This window comes from Octopus sinensis, linkage group LG4 (assembly GCF_006345805.1).
Source record: "Octopus sinensis linkage group LG4, ASM634580v1, whole genome shotgun sequence".
NCBI lineage: Eukaryota > Metazoa > Mollusca > Cephalopoda > Octopoda > Octopodidae > Octopus > Octopus sinensis.
This window is the reverse complement of record NC_043000.1, coordinates 76,832,941-76,855,051: the sequence shown is the minus strand read 5'-3', so window position 1 is coordinate 76,855,051 and position 22,111 is coordinate 76,832,941. Positions and strand designations below refer to the sequence as shown.

The 22,111-nt window shown below is 37.8% G+C and overlaps 1 protein-coding gene across 4 annotated transcripts in view; it reads right to left on the bottom strand.

Moving 5' to 3' along the window:
* The window catches only part of LOC115210670 (RCC1-like G exchanging factor-like protein), a 59,135-nt gene extending 41,820 nt beyond the window's left edge, over positions 1 to 17,315 (bottom strand). Inside the window, exons 1-2 of one of the 4 annotated variants that reach the window (XM_036502179.1) lie at positions 17,150 to 17,315; positions 7,596 to 7,815 (exon numbers count right to left, since the gene is read on the bottom strand). In XM_036502179.1, coding sequence (XP_036358072.1) covers positions 7,596 to 7,815; positions 17,150 to 17,182 — 253 coding nt within the window. In that variant the 5' untranslated portion in view covers positions 17,183 to 17,315. Of the gene's footprint in view, positions 1 to 7,595; positions 7,816 to 15,364; positions 15,528 to 15,727; positions 15,828 to 17,065 lie in introns of those variants that run through there. The other 3 variants (XM_029779331.2, XM_036502181.1, XM_036502180.1) reach the window with 3 other exon arrangements.
* Between the last annotated feature and the right edge of the window lie 4,796 nt (positions 17,316 to 22,111).

The following is a 22,111-nucleotide window of genomic DNA, read 5'->3' as shown; positions in this document are numbered from 1 at the left end:
CACTTTCTCTCCTAATTGTTTCTCTCTAACAATATCTCTCTCCAATTACAACACCAGTGTAATGAGACATGGCATTGCATTGGATTTCTCTGTATTCAATCCACCCTTAACACCACCATTCTTTATTTTTATCCATCTCTCTCTCTCTCATTATCTTTCAGTCTGGCCCTCTTCCTGTAAGTAGTGAGAGAAAAAGGAACACATTTATGGAGATAGCATAGAGAAGAAGGAAGAGTTTTTAGACTTACCACTGAGAAACTAACCTCTTGAGTGCTAATACCATAAAATACAACCAGTACTCACTATAAGATGGTTGACAATAGGAAGAACATCCAACTAAAGAAGCCATACCAAAAAATAGAACATACAATGAGTAGTAGCCCTCAACTCCTTTAGAAGATCAATAACTATGAATAAGAACCAATTTGGACTATGACGACCATTTCAGTTTATGTCAGCAAGGAAAGTAGATGTAAAATGAATAACAACTGGCTCAGTTTACCTAGCTGTTGGGAATAAGTATCAGATCAGCTGACATCCTATTCAAAAGGTTCCTCCTAGTAAAGAGAACTAACATTTGGTCCCTTGAAAATCCTTTCAGAACTGAAGAGGCATTTAAATGTTATTCCTTTTACATGTGAGTAATAAAATAAGACTGATCGGAAACATGCAATAACAAGGCCTGAGGCAAGAACACAGGCCTGTACCTCAGAGAGACAGAGAAACATATACTTCAAATAGGTAGAATCCTATACTACAGAAACAGAGAGAGCCTTGTGCTTAAAACAGACAGACAGCTCTGCACTTTAGATAAAATTTCTTTTTTTTTTTGGTTCAAGGTCACAGTACATTCCCTTCCCCAACATGCATGTGCGCGTGCGCACACACACACACAACTTCAGAACAGGTAGAGTCTAATTATGTAACTTTTCTAAATCAGCATGTCTTTATACAATTAGCCACTTTGATAATCTGTCTGCCATAATTAGATAAGCGGCTAGTGTTAATTAAACATGCATTAATCCCTTTTAAATATGATGCTGCCTACCCATATCAACTTTTAATCTCTCTCTCTTTCTGCATGTGTTTGTGTGTGTATGATGTCAGATCAATAAGTATCCGGATTGTTGCCATAGTAACGAAGCTGAAGCACACAGAGTGAAGCTGCTTGGCATAGATTGACTTTGAATTCTGCTGTGCATGTGCTCTAAATTTTAATGTTCTAGCTCACTTCTGCTGTTTACAACAGTGCTTGGAGGGAAGGTGTCTAGCATGTGATCCTTGCATTGACCATGACAGAGAAAGTTGTCATGGTGACACCTACTCAGAGACCTATGCAAAGTTGCAGAAAATGTATGGAGGAGTGTATGAGCTGCACACAAGTGTTTGAGAGGTTCAGACGTTTCCAAGATGACCAAAAAAATGTTGATACTGATGAACGTTCTGCGAGTCCTGCAACCAGTAGAACTGAGAAAAACATCATAGTTGTGCATGCAGCTGTGAGGGGAAATCATCGAATCACCATCCGTGAGTTATCAGAGGATGCGCAGATTAGTTATGCTTCAGTTCAGTCCATTATCGCTGAAGATTTGGGTATGAGATGCGTGTCTGCCAAGTTTGTGCCAAAACTGCTTTCAGCTGACCAAAAAGCCACTCAGATTTCAGTTACACAAGATCTCCTTGATTGTGTAGAGAATGATGAAAACTTTTTGAAAACTTTGCATAGGCCTCTGAGCAGGTATCACCAAGCTTTTGGTAAAATTTGATGCAGATTCTCTGTTCAACTTTCTCTGTAATGGTCAATGTAATGATCACACACTACACACATTCCTTCCAAGCACTGCTGTAAACAGTGGAAGTGAGCTAGAGCAATAAAATTTAGTGCACATGCACAGCAGAATTCAAGGTCAATCTGTGTGCTTTAACTTCGTAACTATGGCAACAGTCCGGATACTTATTGATCAGACCATGTATAAATATATATATATATATATATATATATATATTGTTGTATTTAGGAATGGTCATTTTGCCAGTTTAGCCAATAAAAACACATGTACTATATATTTGGTGTTACTTTGTTTCAGCGTTATTTATTTTTTACATTAATCTTAATCTTATTTCGGCCAGAGTTCTTTCATCACACTCCTGTGACCACATCATAATCAGTAGAAACTACCCTTTTAGTAGAACTCCCTGTACGGATAGGTACTTTACTGTGTGTAGATTTAGCCCACAAACAAACTGTAAAGCCAGAAATGTAGTCTATAGTATAAGATGTATAGAGGGACAATGCAGTAACAAGACGACATATTTAGGGGAAATGGCAAGAAGCATAGGAGAACGGGTAAATGAACATTGGAGAGAACTTAAGGAAGATAAAAGCTCATCGATTCTGTACCAACATGCCGAGCAGGAACACGGGGGCTCAATCAACAACATAGAAGTTAAAATCTTGTCTACACATAGAACAGACGCAACAATCAGACAAATTATGGAAGCTACACACATAATAGAAGATAAACCTAGCCTGAATAGGAAACTGGAATGGAACACTAGCACACACCACAACATATGACAGAAGAGGATCCCCATAAACTGGTTACAATATAAACAAAACTGAAAACATAATAAAATAAAATACACAGGTAAATAAACAAATGGAAGTAAATAACTATATACATTCTTTTTTTCATTTTTTATTTTATTTTTATTATTATTACTATTATTGTTGTTATACATAATAGTAATAATAATAATAATAATGATGATAATAATAATAATAATAATAATAATAAGTGGCTGTAAACACATGAACAATATAAGAATAAACAAAAACAAATTACACGAACGTATATAAACAGAAGATACAAATATTACAGGCATTCCCCACCACCCCACACACTAACTAAACATAGACGCACATAGAGATATACGCATGCGCAAATGAAGACGCATACAATAGAAATACAAAATGGCTGACGGTTAGTAAGGAGAGACACACAAATAAGAAAGAAGAAAGCAAAGGACCACTGATGCGGTCACAGGAGTGTGACAAAAGAACTCTGGCCGAAATAAGATTAAGATTAATGTAAAAAATAAATAATACTGAAGCAAAGTAACACCAAATATATAGTGCGTGTGTTTTTATTGGCTAAACTGGCAAAATGACCATTCCTAAATACAACAATATCTGTTTCAACACACGATTTCACATAAAAAAATCTTGCACAACAAATATATAAAGGTAATAAATATACATATATATGAAAAGTCAGAGGGAGATAGGATAAACTACCAGCATCAACTTGCTATAAAAGCAGGTAGCAATTTTACCTTGTCCTTATAATTAGTGCAAGTTTTGAAGAGTGCAGTTCGATTTTAACAGTTATTTTTCAAAGATATAAAGGAAGTGACAAAGGAGCATTGTTACACATTCATATGTATGTGTTTGCATATGCCAAACACATCCCCACTCTTGGCACTATTTGTTAGTGAATAGTACAAACTGTGTGTAAAGTATATAATGTATTACTACGCTGAATGTCGTCGTCCGTGTAACATGTAAAGATAATAAACACGTAAACATAACAATGGTTTTCAATTGGTTGTCAATCCCATCAGAACCCCAAACATGCATAACATGGTGGCAGCGGTAAATAATTAATCGGAAACTGTGCCTTTACAACGAAACAGAAACACAACAAACGAGGAATTAACAAACAAAACATCGCTTCATCTTAGGACAATAAACACAACACGATCCAAGATGGCAAACCCCGTCGCCGTACAGATGAATCTACATCCCATTATGAACTGGGATTCTAGTGATGTCGTAGAAGAATTTAAAAAATTCAAACAAAAAGCTCAACTAGCTTTCAAAAGTTTCCTGAAAGGCACAACTGACAATGAGAAGGTAAGCTATATCCTTTTATGGTCAGGTAATAAAGGAATAGACCTATACAATAGCTGGGATATGTCAGGATCGGACTGCAATAACCCATACACACTTCTTGAGAAATTTGAAAGGCATCTAGAGCCCAGGTCGAACCATAGAATTCACAGATACGAATTCCAGGGCCTGAAACAAGCCCCACAAGAAACAATTGACAATTTCCTGTCAAGACTGAAAAATGTTGCAGAGAAATGCAAATTCAAAGACAGGGAGGAGAGAATTGTAGACCAATTAATATGGGGATGTGCCCACAAAGAAGTACAAAAATCGCTAATAGGTAAGAACGCTCTCCAGTTGGTAGAAGCAGTAGACACTGCAAGTGCATTCGAAGCCACTACCAAACAGATGCCCTCACTAAGCTTACAAACAAGCCCACTAGGTAGCAGTATAGATACTGTATCTAGGCACAGGACACATACCCACAAGCAAAGAACATGCCAGTACTGTGGTACAGAGCATGAATTTAATAACCGAAAAAAATGTCCTGCATTCGGTACACACTGCAAAGGATGTGGAAAACTGAACCACTGGAAAAAAATGTGTAGGGTAACAAAATCCCAGAGATACAAGCCCCAATTTTCAAAGAGGAGCAGAACTAGAAGAGATATACATGCACAACAACAGGAACAAAGCACCTCAGAGGAGGAATTCTTGGCAATCGGCATAATAAATGTGCATGAGATGGGAAAGGACGACCGGAAGAAAGAAGATGAGGCATACACGACAATAAGAATTGAAAAGAAGGCCGGAAGGAAAAGAACAAACATTGACTTAAGGCTGAAGATAGACACTGGGGCCCAGAGTGATATCTTGCCTGTCAGCTTATACAAGAAGATGTTCCCAGAAAATATGACAGAAGAGGATAGGGTCAGGAAAGGAATCCTCACACCAAGTGATGTGGTCCTCACTGTGTACGGAGGTACCAGGATTCCACAACTGGGGAAAACAACGATTAGGGGGACACACAAAAGGAAAACAATCGAGTGTACATTTTATGTCACAAGAACAGAAGGCCCAGCAATTCTTGGACTTGATACCTGCAGGAGGTTAAATATTGTGTCGGTCAATGCTGAAGTGAAAGCAGCTCCAAGCAGGATTGACAGTGATATGCCTATCAAAGACCGACCACCAATCACAAACAAACAGGAGATGGAAGGACTAAGCAGAAAGGTCCACCACATTGTAAATGTGACAACCGATAAGCTAGTGGAAATCAAAGAGGAAACCTCACAACAAAAGGAGGAAATGATATCTAGTGACATCCCAAGAAGGCCATGGCAAAGTATTGGAGTAGATCTATTCACAGAGGGCCAAGAATGGTATTTAATAATGGCCTGCTACTACTCCAAATTTCCATTTGTGAGAAAAGTGAAAGACCTGACAGCCAAAACAATCACTACAGTGGCCCGAGGACTCCTAGCAGAGCAAGGAATACCAGAGCAGATCATATGTGACAATGGAACCCAGTTCACATCACAAGAATTCAAAAAGCTAGCCGATGAGTATGGGTTCAATATTACAACTTCAACTCCATACTACCCCAAAGGTCATGGGTTTATAGAAAGACAGGTGCAGACAGTGAAGAGAACACTAGTCAAATTCCGAGAGACTAAGGAAGACCCACACCTGGCACTTCTGTCCCTACGAGCGACACCACTGAGAGCTGATATGAAATCCCCAGCAGAATTGCTGAATGGCAGGAAGTATAAAACTACCCTGCCAACTAAGATCCAACCTCCTATTGACCAGGAAGAGACAAGGGCAAAGCTAGCAGCCACTCAAGAACAATCACAGAGGTATTACAACATGCACAATATTTACCTGAGATGCTTGGAGGACAACATGTGCATACTCAAGATCCCATAACTAAAACATGGATCCCAGCAAAGGTTGTCAGTGGAGCTGAAACTCCAAGATCATATATTATAGAAACTGAATCTGGTAGGCAGCTGAGATGAAACGGCCCACATCCGACCAACACCAGAGCTGTTGAGGACAACGTGTACAACACCTGCTGCATTGGTGACAACACCCACAGAATCATCACCCCAACGGGCACAAACCACATATCAGCAGCCCAACAACACACCTCAGACACCGGTGCGAAGCACAAGATCCACCAGATGGAGAAAGAACATTCTGCCACCGGTTCAATACCGTTAAAGAAAAGAAAAGGAGCAAGGGAGACTACTCACAGTTGTCTTCACTGCCAAAAGACCCCATTTATTTTTTTTTCAAGAAGAAGGGACGTTACACATTCATATGTATGTGTTTGCGTATGCCAAACACATCCCTACTCTTGGCACTATTTGTTAGTGAACAGTAAAAACTGCGTGTAAAGTATATAATGTATTACTACGCTGAATGTCGTCGTCCGTGTAACATGTAAAGATAATAAACACGTAAACATAACAATGGTTTTCAATTGGTTGTCTATCCCATTAGAACCCAACTACGCACAACAAGCATATTCAACATATTTTGCTTTATGAGTACGCTAAAGGTAAAACGCAACAGAAAGTGCAAGGAATATTAATGCACTATATGGGGACTGGACAATAAGCGTAAGCCAGTGTCAAAGGTGGTTCAAGAAATTCCAAGCCAGAAACTACAGCCTAAAAGACAAGCCTCGTCCTGGAAGATTTGTAGAGCTCAACAAGGATGTCCTGCAAATCCTGGTTGAACAAAATCCCATCATAACTGTTGAGGAAATAACAGAGAAGCTTGGATTTGGTCGTTCAACTATTCATTGAGACCTGCATGCCATCAGAAAAGTCAGCAAATTGGGTCAATAGGTTCCTCACAAACTTTCCAAGTCTAATCACACACAGAGAAGGACCATGTGCTCTTCTTGGCTGTCACGTCTCACAAATGAACCGTTTTTGGGACCAAATAGTGGCTGGTGATGAGAAATGGTTCTCTATAAAAATGTCAAGTGCCAAAGACAGTGGGTAGGAAAAAGAGAAACACTGGCAGCCCAGGCTAAAGAAGATCTTCACTCATATAAGATGTTGTTATCTGTTTGGTGGGATATGAAAGGTTTAGTCCACTTTGAAGTTTTAAACCCAAATCAGATGATAACTAAGGAGATCTATTGCGAGTAGCTTGAGTGGCTTCTTAAGTTAGTACTAGAAGAAAAGCGACTATCTTTGGTTTCAAGACAAAAGGTGTTCTTCCATCAGGATAATGCTCAGCCACATACAGCAAGGATGACATTCGAAAGGCTGGAGCAGTCTGAATGGGAAATGATGCCCCCACCCACCATATTAGCTAGACACTGCCTCATCTGATTATCAATTATTCTGCAGGCTTCAAGATCATTTGGACAAGAAAAATATGAATTCTGTAGACAAGGTCAGAACGGTACCGGAGGAGTATTTTTCATCACGGACAAGTGAATTTTGGAAGAGGGGCCTTGCAAGTCGACCAGATAGATGGAAGAGCATTGTAGAAAATGTTTATCTTAATTTTGAAAAATAAAAGAAGTATAAAAAAACTGCATTATTTATGGGATGACCCCAATATTTTAACACACACACATACCAATGCATCAATAACAGCAAACACACAAAAGCACACATTCATTCCACTACTAAGTATCCAACTTTATGAGACCACAACAGACAAACAGTTAACTTACCCAGTGCACCAGTGGCAGAGAAGCCCCACACATAGAGTCTTTCATTCAGGTGACTAACATCCTCTGCTGTGTATTGCACTACAGTCTCCTCTATGGCTTGCTGCTTCTCAATCCGTTTCTTCCAGGTGGATATGTGCCGGGACACCTCAGCTGGCACTGCTACCCTTAGCCTTCTCCTCACCACTTGATATGGTGAGTACAACCAACACGTCAAGGCCATCTGAAGAAGAAGAGCAACAGAATGAAAAACAATAGCACAAATAGACAACAACACAAACACACATACAAACACTTTTGGTACACTTGCACTCATCATTGTTGCCACAGTGCAAGTTAGCTTCTATTCTGAGTTACTACCCTCCTAGATGGGTCTAAAAACCATTTCTTGTTCATAGTTCTGTTTTGGTATGGTTTCGACAACTGGATGCTCTTTCTAACACAACTCATCTTAGACTGCATTTGGGTCAACCCAAACCTATTGAAGAAGAAACTTATTCAAGATGATGTGCAGTGGGATCAAACTTGGGACTTAAAAGATGCAAAATGAACTTTTTAACTGCTTATCTATACCTGCACCTATATATCATATACATATAAGCAGATATGCATAAACATAGCTATACGGATGTGTGTGTGTGTGTGTGTGTGCATGTGTGGGGGAGAGAGAAAGTGTGTGGGTATATATATATATATATATATAGTTAATCCAAACATGAAAACACAAAGAGAAACACAACAATGCGAGGACATGGAACAAGTATAGTGTTATTGGACACTCAGGAAAGGAAAGGAAAAGAAGGATTTAAAGTTTCGAGTGGAGCTCTTCGTCAGAAACATAGGAAAAGGAGAGATCCAAGGAAGGGAAGATGGAGGAAAAAAAATCGCCAACGATACACACCCGGTCCCATATTGAATGACCGGAAAGGATTGGGTGAAGAAAAAGTTCTTTCAAAGACAGGAGAGTGCAAGCAGTTATTGGGTTAAGCAAATTAGGCACATCAAGTATATTAAATATATTAAGTACATCAAATACAAAATATGTATATATATGTATATATGCAAAACAAGAGAAAAGAAAAGGTGAAAACTTTCAGATGATGAATGAGGAATTTATATGTATAAATAGGTCCAACTTAGAGTACAAATGACAGAAAAATTTAATGGGGTAGAATAAAAGTATTATGAATCTAATAGCTGTTTCTGGGGGCTCAACGATCCATAATAATGTTGGTGGATTTAGTCCATCACAAAATGTGGCCGTATGGATGCATCTAACATAGCATGAAATAAGCTTCCTTCATCAGGGTAGAGAACTTGCATTTCAAATCTTAATGTAGAAAAGTTTAAAGATGTAATGATTAAATGTGGAGAACTAAGTGTATGAGGTGGGACTGGGGGTATTGAGACAGGGAATGGTGAGAGGAGAAAGATAGTTCAAGAGTGATGTACTTCACCGAGGCAATGACTAGTGACCGAGACTTTGGAAATATGCTGTGCTTGAGAAGACCCAGCAAGCCAAGTAAGATCACATGGCCTATGCCAGTAGTGTAACCAGCCCACTTATGCATACCTTTCCTTCACTGGACACTAAACTCTGCTTGCGAAGACCTGTTGAGACAAGTGAAATCAAAATCAAATTTGCTGACAGCACCGCCTGACTGGCATCCGTGCTAGTAGAATGCTAAGAGCACCATCCGAGCATGATCGTTGCCAAGGCCGCTGACTGGCTCCCGTGCCGGTGGCATGTAAAAAGCACCATTCGAGCATGATCGTTACCAGCATCGCCTTACTGGCACTTGTGTGGGTGTCACGTGAAAAACAACATTTGAGTGGTGTTGTTGTCAGTGCTGCTGGACTGGTTCCTGTGCAGGTGACACGTAAAAAACACCATTTGAGAATGGCTATTGCCAATACTGCCTGACTGATCCTTGTGCCGGTGGCACATAAAAGCACCCACTACACTCTCAGAGTGGTTGGCGCTAGGAAGGGCATCCTGCTGTAGAAACTCTGCCAAATCAGATTGGAGCCTGGTGCAGCCATCTGGTTTGCCAGTCCTCAGTCAAACCGTCCAACCCATGCCAGCATGGAAAGCAGACATTAAATGATGATGATGATGATATTTGATGTATCTAATTTGCTTATCCCCATAATTGCTTCTATACCTGCTCAACCTGATCCCTCTTATAGCCTTTCTTTATCTTGTGGAATGATCCCCTATAAAGACATCAAAGTCTAAGTTTTAATCTTCTGAGCACTACTAAGTATCTTCTATACAGAGAATATTTGGATCTCATCTGTAAACTATATATATATACATATACATATATTATATATATATATATATATATATATATATATATAAAGGGAAAGTTTATATATATATAAAACATTTGCTTTCCATGCTGGCATGGGTTGGATGGTTTGACTGAGGAGTGGCAAGCCAGGAGGCTGCACCAGGCTCCAATCTGATCTGGCAAGGTTACTACAGCTGGATGCCCTTCCTAATGCCAACCACCCCGAGAGTGCAGTGGGTGCTTTTTTACATGCCACCGGCATGGGTGCCAGTCAGGCGATACTGGCATTGGCTATGACAATGATTTCACTTGACTCAACAGGTCTTCTTAAGCACAGTATATTGCCCATAGGCCACATTTATGGTCTCACTTGGTTTGCTGGGTCTTCTCAAACACAGCATATCTCCAAAAGGTCTCAGTCACTAGTCATTGCCTCCGTGAGCCCCAATATTTGAAGGTTGTGCTTCATCACCTCATCCCAGCTCTTCCTGGTTCCCTCCACTGTTAGGGTGTAACACTTTCTCACACAGCTGTTCTCATCCATATGCAACACATGACCAGCGCAGTCATCTTTCTTGCACACCACACTTGATGCTTCTTAGATCCAACTTTTCTCTCAGGGTGCTTACACTGTTGTGTATGCAAACTGATATTACACATCCAGCAGAGCTTACTAGCTTCATTTCTTGCAAGCTTATGCATGTCCTCAGCAGTCACAACCCATCTTTCACTGCCATATAGCATGGCAGTTAGCACACATGCGTCATACAGTCTGCCTTTCAACCTGAGTGAGGGGCCCTTTGTTACCAGCAGTGGTAGTTCTCTGAACTTTGTCCAGGCTATTCTTATTCTAGCAGCTACACTCTCAGAGCATTCACCCCAGCTACTGACTTGGTCACCTAGATAACGGAAGCTATCAAATGCTTCTAGTTTTTCTCCCTGGCATGTGAAGGAAGTTGTTTTCTGCACATTTTCAGTGTTTATTGCTCCTGTACATCTGCCACACACAAAAACTATCTTCTCAGTTAACCTTCCTTTGATATTGCTGCACCTTGTATGTGTCCATAGCTTATATTGGATACATCTTATGGAGTTTCTACCTATGCCTCTTCTACAGCCTGAGCAGGGCCATCTACCTGAAGGGATTTGTGATTTGTCTACCTTCCTACTTACAAAGACTTTGGTTTTTGCTAGATTGACTCTAAGGCTCTTTGATTCTAGACCTTGCTTCCACACCTGAAACTTCTCCTCTAGTTCTGATAGTGACACAGCTATTAGAGCAAGGTCATCAGCAGAAAGGAGTTCTTCTGTTATTGCCTGGAGGACTATGATACATTCATATACATACATACATACACACACACACACATATGCACGTGCACGCGCACACACACACAAAGTACTATGGATGATGAATGTTTGAAATTTCCCCCTCTGAAAGTGTGGTTAAGGTATTGAACTACTGAGTATACAGAGCAAGAGTTAAATTCTTACAGTAATTGTTGTATAATGACTTTCTAGATAATAAGTTAATTTTTTCCTAACTTCAGGACTTCATGCGGTTGATATTTAACTGCATCTTCTATAGTACTATGGAGATGAATCCTCCTTGAAATAGCATGGATGGCCAAGGCAACAAGTACCTATACAATAGGTAAGTATTTTGAAAGTTGGGTTAATAGTTTCAGTGGCCATAGAGGTTCTAAGGCCTATAATCTTATAGTCTTACATAGCTGTATAAGACTAACCAATAATGTAACTATTGTGAAAACTACAGTTGTATAGGATTATCCTATGAGGTAACCATAGTGAAAATTATATCAGTTAGAGTAATGAAAGCATTGAGATGTTTGAGAAGCTGTAGCATCTACTGGAAACAAAGGGGCTTGTATATAGTCATCCACTGATTTGTTAGATGTTTTGCCCTCATAACTTTTAGGAAAATGGGTTTTTTTTTTAAAGAAATTTTATATAGGCGCAGGAGTGGCCGTGTGGTAAGTAGCTTGCTAACCAACCGCATGGTTCTGGGTTCAGTCCCACTGCGTGGCATCTTGGGCAAGTGTCTTCTGCTATAGCCCCGGGCCAACCAATGCCTTGTGAGTGGATTTGGTAGACGGAAACTGAAAGAAGCCTGTCGTATATATGTGTGTATATATATATGTATGTGTGTGTTTGTGTGTCTGTGTTTGTCCCCCTAGCATTGCTTGACAACCGATACTGGTGTGTTTATGTCCCCGTCACTTAGCGGTTCGGCAAAAGAGACCGATAGAATAAGTACTGGGCATACAAAGAATAAGTCCCGGGGTCGAGTTGCTCGATTAAAGGCGGTGCTCCAGCATGGCCGCAGTCAAAATGACTGAAACAAGAAAAAAGAAAAAAAAATAAATATAAATACCTTTCAAACAATATAGATTATGATTATAAAGAAATCTGTGAGGAAAATCTTTTCCAAGGATGTGGGGAGAGGACTTCGGAAAATTCCCTCATAACTTTGAGGAAAATATAACACTTTTGAAATCACAAATTAGACTTTTCCTCAGGAACTTCCTTTTGAAGGGCTCAGGTCCTTACTTCTACTATACATATATATACACACACACACACATATATGCAAGAGAGATGACTGCGATGGTATGGTCATGTGTTGCATATGGATGAGGACAGCTGTGTGAAAAAGTGTCACACCCTAGCAGTAGAGGGAACCTGTGGAAGAGGCAGACCCAGGAAGACCTGGGATGTGTCGAAGCACAACCTTCGAACATTGGGCCTCACTGAGACAATGACAAGTGACTGAGACCTTTGGAGATATACTCTGCTTGAGAAGAAATGGCAAACCAAGTGAGACAGTAACCGTGGCTTATGCCAGTGCAGCATAACCAACCCATTTAAGGGTACCCTTCAATCATTGGGCAATAAACTGTGCTTGTGAAGACCTGTTGAGGCAAGTGAAGTCCTTGATGTGGGTGATGACAAAACAGCCTGATTGGCACCAATGCCGGTGGCACATAAAAAGCACCATTTGTGTGTGGTTGATGCCGGTGCCGCCTGACAGACTCCCGTGCCAGTGGCATGTAAAAAGCACCATTCAAGCATGGTTGATGCCAGTACCGGCTGATTGGCCCTCATGCCACATAAAAAGCATCCACTACACTCTTGGAACAGTTGGTGTTAGGAAGGCATCCAGCAGTAGAAACATTGCCAAATCGGATTGGAGCCTGGTGCAGTCTTCCAGCTTACCAGCACTCAATCAAACTGTCCAACCCATGCCAGCATGGGAAGTGGATGTTAAACGACAATGATGATGATACATATATATATATTTTTATATACATACATATATATATATATATATATATATATATACACACACACATATATATGAAATCACTTACTCGCTTCATTTGACCCATGACATTGTTATGCCATTGGAAGTTTAGCGACACAAAGTATATTACATATGTGTGTCTCTCTCCCTCTTTCCACACAAAATTCAAACATATTAGTTTACCTGATTAAAATTGCTAAAGGAAAGTGAAAACACTGGATACCATTTGAAAACTAGTCATTTTTAAGAGGTATGTAAAAGATATTTTGTTTTAATATAATACTTTGTTTCACACACACAAACACTAACATGGTTTTTATAAGGATTTTGTATCATTCTTTCTCTAACATGGTTTTTATACGGATTTTGTACCATTCTTTCTCTCTCCTGTCCAAACTTCACTAATTTTTATAATGGTACACTTGTAAAAAAACGAAATTTTAAAGAAACAACCCCCGTTTTCCGGACAAAAAAGAGTTTTGTGGCATATTAGGTCACTGTAATTCATTCATCAAAAAAAAGAAAAATATTTTCCAATAATTCTGGTTTTCTCTTCACTCTTTTTCAGAAGAAAAATAAGGGGTTTGCAGTACATTAGGCATCCATAACGCATGCCAATTAAAAGGCATTTATATACAATTTCATTAAAAGATATCCATTTTCTTCAAAGTTATGAGGGAAAAACTCAGATCTTGTGAATCTTGAGAATTTTCTGAATTACACCCACCCATCATTGCTTTCCACGCGTTTTGGTTTTCAGATTCGTTTCCTACGTTGGTGTGAAGTAGAAAGATATCCATTTTCCTCAAAGTTAGGAGGGAAACCATCGGATTTTGTGAATTTTCCGAAGTCCTCTCCATATCCCCTCGGAAAAGATTTTTTCCACAAATTTCTTTATAATCGTAATCTATACCATTTGAAAGGTATTTATATAAAATTTCATTAAAAAAAAGATCCAATTTCATAAAAGCTATGAAGGAAAAACATCGGATCTTGTGCATTTTCCGAAGGCCTCTCCCCACCCCCATTGCTCTCTGCATATTTTTGTTTTCAGATTCGTTTTCTACACCTTTTTTTTTACACCTGTTGCACTTTTTTTTTTTTGATTTCGTTTCCAGGTAATGTCAACATTAACCCAAATGTGTTTGGTAAATCGTTACACATGTTCAGATGGAAAAGCTTAGAGGCATCTTTACCCTTTGACCGATAGATTTAGAAAATAATTTTTTTGTAACTAAACACTTTCAAACTTCGTTTACTGGTAGAAAGTGTCACATAAAACATCTTTTACTCTTAGCATTTTTGAGAAAACTTTATATTTACAAAGTTATTTCACGTTAAAGTTGTCGTATTTCGGTAATTTCAACCAATCAATGACGCGTATTCAGCTGAATAAAATTACTGCCGTTGTTTGTCAACAACAACTTCCGGCGGTGTATATTTCGTTTGTCACTGTTATTTATGACATATTTCATCTCAGTTATGTTTGTATAAATAAATGTGTCTGAAGCATATTTACTTCATGGCACCACCATAATCGTTCGTGCATTTCTACTGCTTTTAGTTTTTTTTCCAGTTTTTTAGCTACTATTTCCGGAAAGACATTTTTGACCCCCCCCTTCCCCTACCCCTCCAATTTCTTCACTTTTCATGTTTTTCCGTAACTCTAACCCTAAAACCAGTACAAAAGCACGAACGATTTCATAAATAACAGTGACAAATGAAATATACACTGTCAATAGTTGTCATTGACAAACAACGGCAGTAATTTTATTCAGCTACACGTCAGGGATTGGTTGAAATTACCGAAATACGAGAACTTTAACACGAAATAACTTCGTAAATATAAAGTTTTCTCAAAAACGCTAAGAGAAAAAGATGTTTCATATGACACATTCTACCAGTATACGAAGTTTGAAAGTGTTTAGTTACAAAAAAATTATTTTCTAAATCAAAAAGATCCGCATGGTGTATGCAGGCATTATCAGAGTTTTAAATAAGATTCTTTTTCTCAACTTGTAAAGCTTTTTATATTAGTATACTACCTTCGATAGTTTTATCGTGTCTAATTCTTGTTGTACTTTATTATTTTTAAAAATATAATAAAATATATCAAAAGCATTTTACAAAATGATGAATTTTATACAGACCATTCTGTAATATTAGCTTTGTGTCAATTTTATTAGTTCGAAGAAAATAATGCATTCGCTTTCGAGTTTCCCGCAAATGACAATCTCTGCCGACTTCATAGATTTCACTTTCTGCGTCATTAAACGAAACATCGCCTGGATCTTTCGTAGTTTTCTTCCCTCCCTTGCACCGATTCAAAATGTAAATATTGAGATGCGAGGGATACCACACAAAACAAGTAATCCCTCGATGGGGAGGGGCCCACATTATTCTGTGTGCGTATCCATTTATTTTATAATACATAATTCCTACTTCATAATTGCCACACAAAATAATCGAAAGCTTTTAATTAACCGAATATATATATACAATAAAATACCCACCGAGTTAATGTCGACAAATAGTTTATCTGATGATTTTCATATCTTTAGAAGTATAGAGTGAGTGATACACCGGGAAGCACATGGCTGAAAAAAAATGCTGAACCGGAAGTTGTGATAATAATTCATGTGAAGCACATGATGCAAACATTCATTCACGCAGACTCAAACATTATATATGGCACTGGTCACTTTGAGTTATTTCTCTTAGCTTTACTTACACGTACCCACATGTTTTTGAATTCCAGTTAATATATAGAGACTTCATTCGTTCTAAACTTATGCGTCAGTCTGTCGCATGAAATTAACAATATTCTCTAATCAAAACAGGTGATTACTACGTTGTCGGTCAAGACGTTAGAAATAACAGCCAAATTTCTCTTGAATGAAGAAGGGTGCATTAGATAATGTAGTCTATGATATCCTTAAATAAGACGGGTTGGTCATAAGTGGAACGTCTTCGATCTTTATACAAATCGCCGTCATATATAGTTTCAAGTTTTGCATTTAATTACTTGAAGACGATAGTTACTTGAAATATTCTTAATTAAACATCGGCGGAGGTAAAGAATACGAACACTACCCATTTTTGGCGTAACAAAATCCCTAAACTTAAAACACCAGGTGTGCGTATTCTTTACTTTCGCCTGAATATCAATGAATGAAAGAACGAAAAGGAAAAATAGAAGCTGGTAGTAGCTGAGTTTTAAATAATGGACATGTTTCGACTAATCAACTGTTTCACGTTTGAAATAAGACAGTTGTGACATTCAGGCCTAATGGATTAGCATCTGGTCAACCTTGATAGAGCAGAACTATGATCAAAGTCATTCTAGCCATGTTTACGAGTGTGTCAATTACTACACGGTCCTATTTAAGAGAGTTGGATGTTATTTGAGGGCGATTTGTTTACTGTTTTGGTAATTTCATTGTGACTTTCTGACAAATCAAATAACAGTTTCCAGATGTAAAGTAAAATAGTCATAACTAGGAAACTGAACCGAGACTCAAACTAAGTTCGTTGCTGGTATAACGCGTTTGCTTACATTACACGCTGTAATAGTCGTACTTTATAAATAATTTCTCCATATTTTATAGTTTCAATAATTTCTTGAGGATATTCCCCATTTAATTTATCAATAAAGTATTTTCAACTGAAAACATTAGGGCGAGCACCAAAACAAAAATACCGGATTCTGAAAGGTTAAAACTACACACTATCAAACCACATAGAAAGGCAAAATATGACGCAAAGAAAAATATAAATGGAAATATTAAAAAATTAACAAGGCATATAAATGGTTTTATAGTTATAAAGTAAATGAAAGTAGTAAAACTCACATAGTGGTGTAATAAAGACTATATTCAGTAAAGTATAAAACAACGTGTTTAAAACAAAACAGAAATGACGAACTGGTAGTTTACCATGAACTCAACGGTACGGATTGATAGCAACATCGGTCAGATCCGGTTAAGAATGGCTTTCGAAAATAGTGTTTATGAAAAAAACACATTCCATTACTGATGCGTGTACAGTAATTCCTCGACTATCACGGGTGCTACGTTCCAAAAAAACTCTGCGATAGGTGAAAATCCGCGAAATAGAAACAGTTACTGTACTGTATATTTATTTTTATAATATGATAAGAATTTTATTATAAAGAGGAATCGACATAAATCTAAATAATAAACCACGATATGGCGAGGGATTTCTGTATTACGTTATATATATATTCTTGTTTCAGTCAGTTGACTGCGGTCATGCTGGAGCACTGTCTTAAAGGGTGTTAGTCGAAGAAATCGACCCCAGAATTTATTCTTTGTTAACCTAGTACTCATTTTATCGGCCTCTTTTGTCGAACCGCTAAGTTACTGGGACATAAACACACCACCATCGGTTATCAAGCAATGGCGGGGCGGGGGACAAACACACACACAAATATATATACACACACAACGGGCTTTTTTCCAGTTTCCATCTACCAAATACACTCACAAGGCTTTGGTTGGCCTGGAGCTATAGTAGGAGACTTTTACCCTAGGTGCCATGCAGTTGGGAAGCAAGCTTCTTACCACACAGCCATGCCTTTATCTTCTGTAGCCTCGGGCTGACCAAACCTTTATGGGTGGATTTGGTAGATGGAAACTGAGAGAATAAGTAGCAGGCTTTAAAAGAAATAAGTCCTGGAATTGATTCATTTGACTAAAATTTGTCTTGGCAGTGCCCAGCATGGCCACAGTCTAATGAGTGAAACAAGTAAAAGATGAAAGATTATATAAATACATATATGAGGTGTAGTCAAAAAGTATCCAACTTTGATTTTTTGGGCACAAAATAATAATGTGAGCAAAATCTACATGAGTGGCCACATCCTTCCTCAGCATGTGCAAAACTTTTCATGTCTAGGTTGCGTCAGTCACTCACAATGATGTGTCAAGTACAGAAATGAAGAGTGTGCTGTGCAATATTTCTTTTTGGAGTCAAGATGACCAAGTGTATTGAACAAAGATACTGTATCAAATTCTGCCAAAAACTTGGTGTAAGCAAGCCCAGACTATGGATAAGATTCAGAAGGCCTTTGGGAAAAACTCAAATAAAGGAGTGGTACAACTGGTTCAAAGATGGCCGCACCTCTGTGGACAGTGAGCCATATTGTAGCAGACCATTGACTAGCAGAAATGGCAAAATGATTGCAAAGGTTTGAGGGATAGTCTATGAAGACTGTCATGTGACTATTGAGGAGATTGTTGCTGAAGTTGGAATCAGACATGGGAATCTGCCCATGTTGTCCAAGCAAAAGACACCACTTGTTCGTCAGGCTTTCTACTCCCCAGATTTGGCTCCATGTGACTTTTGGCTATTCCCAAAGCTAAGAAAAAAACATGCAAAGGGAGAATATTTGAGTCAACAGAGGACATTAAGCAAAATTCAACAGCACAGCTCTACAGCATCCCCAAAAGTGGTTTCCAGAATGTTTCCTGCAGTGGCAGGAATGCTATCAGAAGTGTGTAGACTCCCAAGGCAAATACTTTGAAGGAGACTAAATCAAAATGGTAAGTTTTTTAATACTACTTGTTTTTTGGCCAAAGGTCAGATACTTTTTGATTACACCTCGTATATTTTATATATATATATATTTATATATTCTTCCATTTTATTTATTTATTTAAGCTTTCAAGGCAGCAAGCTGGCAGAAACATTAGCATACTGGGTTAAATGCTTAGCTGTATTTCATCTGTCTTTATGTTCTGAGAAAATTCCGTCGAGATCGACTTTGCCTTTCATCCTTTTGGGGTTGATAAATTAAGTACCAGTTGCTTTTCAGGCTTTGTGCCTGGAGTAGAAAAATGATTTTTTTCTTGTGGGGATATATAAAAAGATCATGTTTCTGTTCCACCACTACCCACTAACCCTGATGACCTTAAACATCAAATAACAAAAGTGATCAACTCGGTGGATCGTGATATGCGTCTGGGAGGAATTCTCTTATTGCATTGATGTTGCTCATGCTGCAGGTGGTGGCCACATTGAATACTTGTAAGACAGGAAATAAAAGTTGATTGTGAGAAAATACTTATGACTTAGCTGGAGTTTTCTATTGCTTTTCTTATTAAAATATTGCATAATGAAATTGGTTCATTCTTTTTGAATAACTCTGTATTTTAGTATATACACACACACAACATAATTGAATGAATAAGAACAGAGAAGGATTTCAAATGGGCTGGAATACCAGGACAATATTGTGACACTGGAATAGCCCCAATCAAGTTGGCACATATGGTAACCGTATTTTTAATCAAACAGAAGCTCATTTTGCATATTGGTTTATTATCCTTATTTTGCTAAAATAATCCATTGCAGGCTAATGACTCTATGTTAAATTTTTGGAAAAATCATTAAAGAAGGCATGAACTAAAAAAAAATTTATACTGGATATTGGCACATCATCAGTCATGTTTATTTTTTATATCAGATTTGCTACACATTGTATTTGTGAATGAAACAGTAAAATCAAGAAACCTAGAAAGGTATAAAATAAACATTATACCCCCTCCACTCTCCCTCGTGTACCTACCTGCATGCAGTATATTCCTGTTCAATCCTTTTTTCCACAGGATATACTTTTAATACCCCCTCCCTCTACAAGTGCTTACTCATTACATCCTCCTCTTCTAGCTTTCATTCTCCTTTCGAAATCCCTTAGATCCCTTAGCCACTTACCAATATACATCTCTCTGTAACTTGGGTGTATGGCCCTGCACCCTCCCCATCACACATTCACCATCTCTCTCTGTTTCTTTTGTCCTCAATACCCATATAAAAATTTCTGCCTACTTTAAGAAGCATTGATAAAACATTAAAATTAAAGTAGAAGCTGAATATAACTGTGTATATATAATGGTTTCATTTTGGCACAAGGCCAGCAATTTTGGGGATAGTTTATTACATCAGCTCCAGTGCCCACCTGGTATTTATTTCATCAACACCAAAAAGATGAAAGGCTAAATTGGCCTTGGTGGAATTTGAACTCAGAATGTAAAGACAGATAAAATGCATTCTACCAGCTCACCACCATAAACTGTGTATATATATTAACATGAGTACAATGATACCATGAGGCTAAGTTAGTTATAGAACACAATATGAAAGAAAATCACAATCTTTTTTTACTTGTTTCAGTCGCTTAACATGCTGGAGCACCATCTTGAAGGGTTTTGGTTGAACAAATCGCCCCCACAGACTTATTTTTTAAAGCCTAGAACTTATTCTATTGCTCTCCTTTGCTGAGCCACTAAATTAGTGATGTAAACACACCAACACTAGTGGGGAGACAAACACACACACATATATATACATACATATATACACACATATATATATACACACACACAATATGCTAGGTAAGTGATATAGTTGGTTGACTGTTAGATTCCAAGATCACAGCTAAGGCTGGATCTAGGGATCCATTTTAGGGTTCCATTATAGCAGGTATATATTATATTAGAGGAAAAATCAAAACCAAGGCAGAACGAGTATCTTAAATCATTTAGAATAATTGAATTAGGGTAAATCAAATTAAATTATTCTAAATGACTTGAGATAGTCATTCTACTTTGGTTTTGATTTTTCCTCTAATGTAATATATATATATATAAATATATGATTCGCCATGATAGATTGCTAACCACTACACATTCTTTATTTTCTCTCTTTGTTTCTTTGTGGAAGAGCGTAGGCTCAAAACATTAAAGACTTTTTCACTTCCCAAGTATTAAACTAATACATCTGTTTGTTGTCTACACCACCTGTCTTTGTCTTTTGTGAATTCTCACTATATATATATATAAATATATACACACACACACACACAATGGGCTTCTTTCAATTTCTGATAACCAAATCCACTCACAAAGCTTTGGGCAGCCCCAGGCTATGGTAGAAAACGCTTGCCCAAGGTGCCACACAGTGGGACAGAACCTGAAACCATGTGGTTGGAAAGCAAGCTTAATGATGAAAATTTTTGCCAGCACATATTTCATAAATTTAGAAATAAAGTTTATTTTATTCAGAATGTATGAATAAATAAGTGTCTGAATGATTCCAATCTATAGAGGAAAAAATCTAGAAAAGCAGAAGAAAATTAAAATGAGTAGATGATAGTGAAAAAAAATACATAAGTATGGTTAGGTTTTTTTTTAATGACTTTTGTCAATGTAATGATATTTTTCCTTTTGACATTTGATAGCTGTTATATTTAGCTTACTTTAGAAGCAAATTGCACGTAATTTTGTTTACAGCTGTTAGTTCAGTGCCATATTTTGCTTTTTATTTCCATAAAGGCAAGAAAGCTGCTGAGGCTCACAAAGAGATATGTGAAGTTTATGGTGTTGATTGCTTAACAGAATGCACATATCAGGAATAATTTTTAAAATTCTGTTCTGGAGATTTTTCTCTCAAAGATGACCAATATTCTGGTCAACCAACTGAAGTTGAGACGACCAAATCAAAGCCATAATTGAATTTGGTTGTCATATAACTGTGCAAAAGATTGCAGATAGGTTAAATGTATCACACACAATTGAAAATCACTTAAACTGTCTTGGACTCAATGAGAAGCTTGATATTTGGGTTCCACATACGTTGAAAGAGATTCACTTAACACTTCCCAAATGTTAAACTAATATGCATCTCAAACAATAAAATCGACGGTTTTTTTAAATGAATCATCATTAATGATGAAAAATGGATTGTCTACAATAACATCAATCGAAAATGGTAATGGTCCAAGTGTAATGAAACAGCACAAGCCACATCAAAAATGGTCATGCTGTTAATTTGGTGGGATTACAAAGGTGCTGTGTATTTTGAGCTACTTCCAAGGA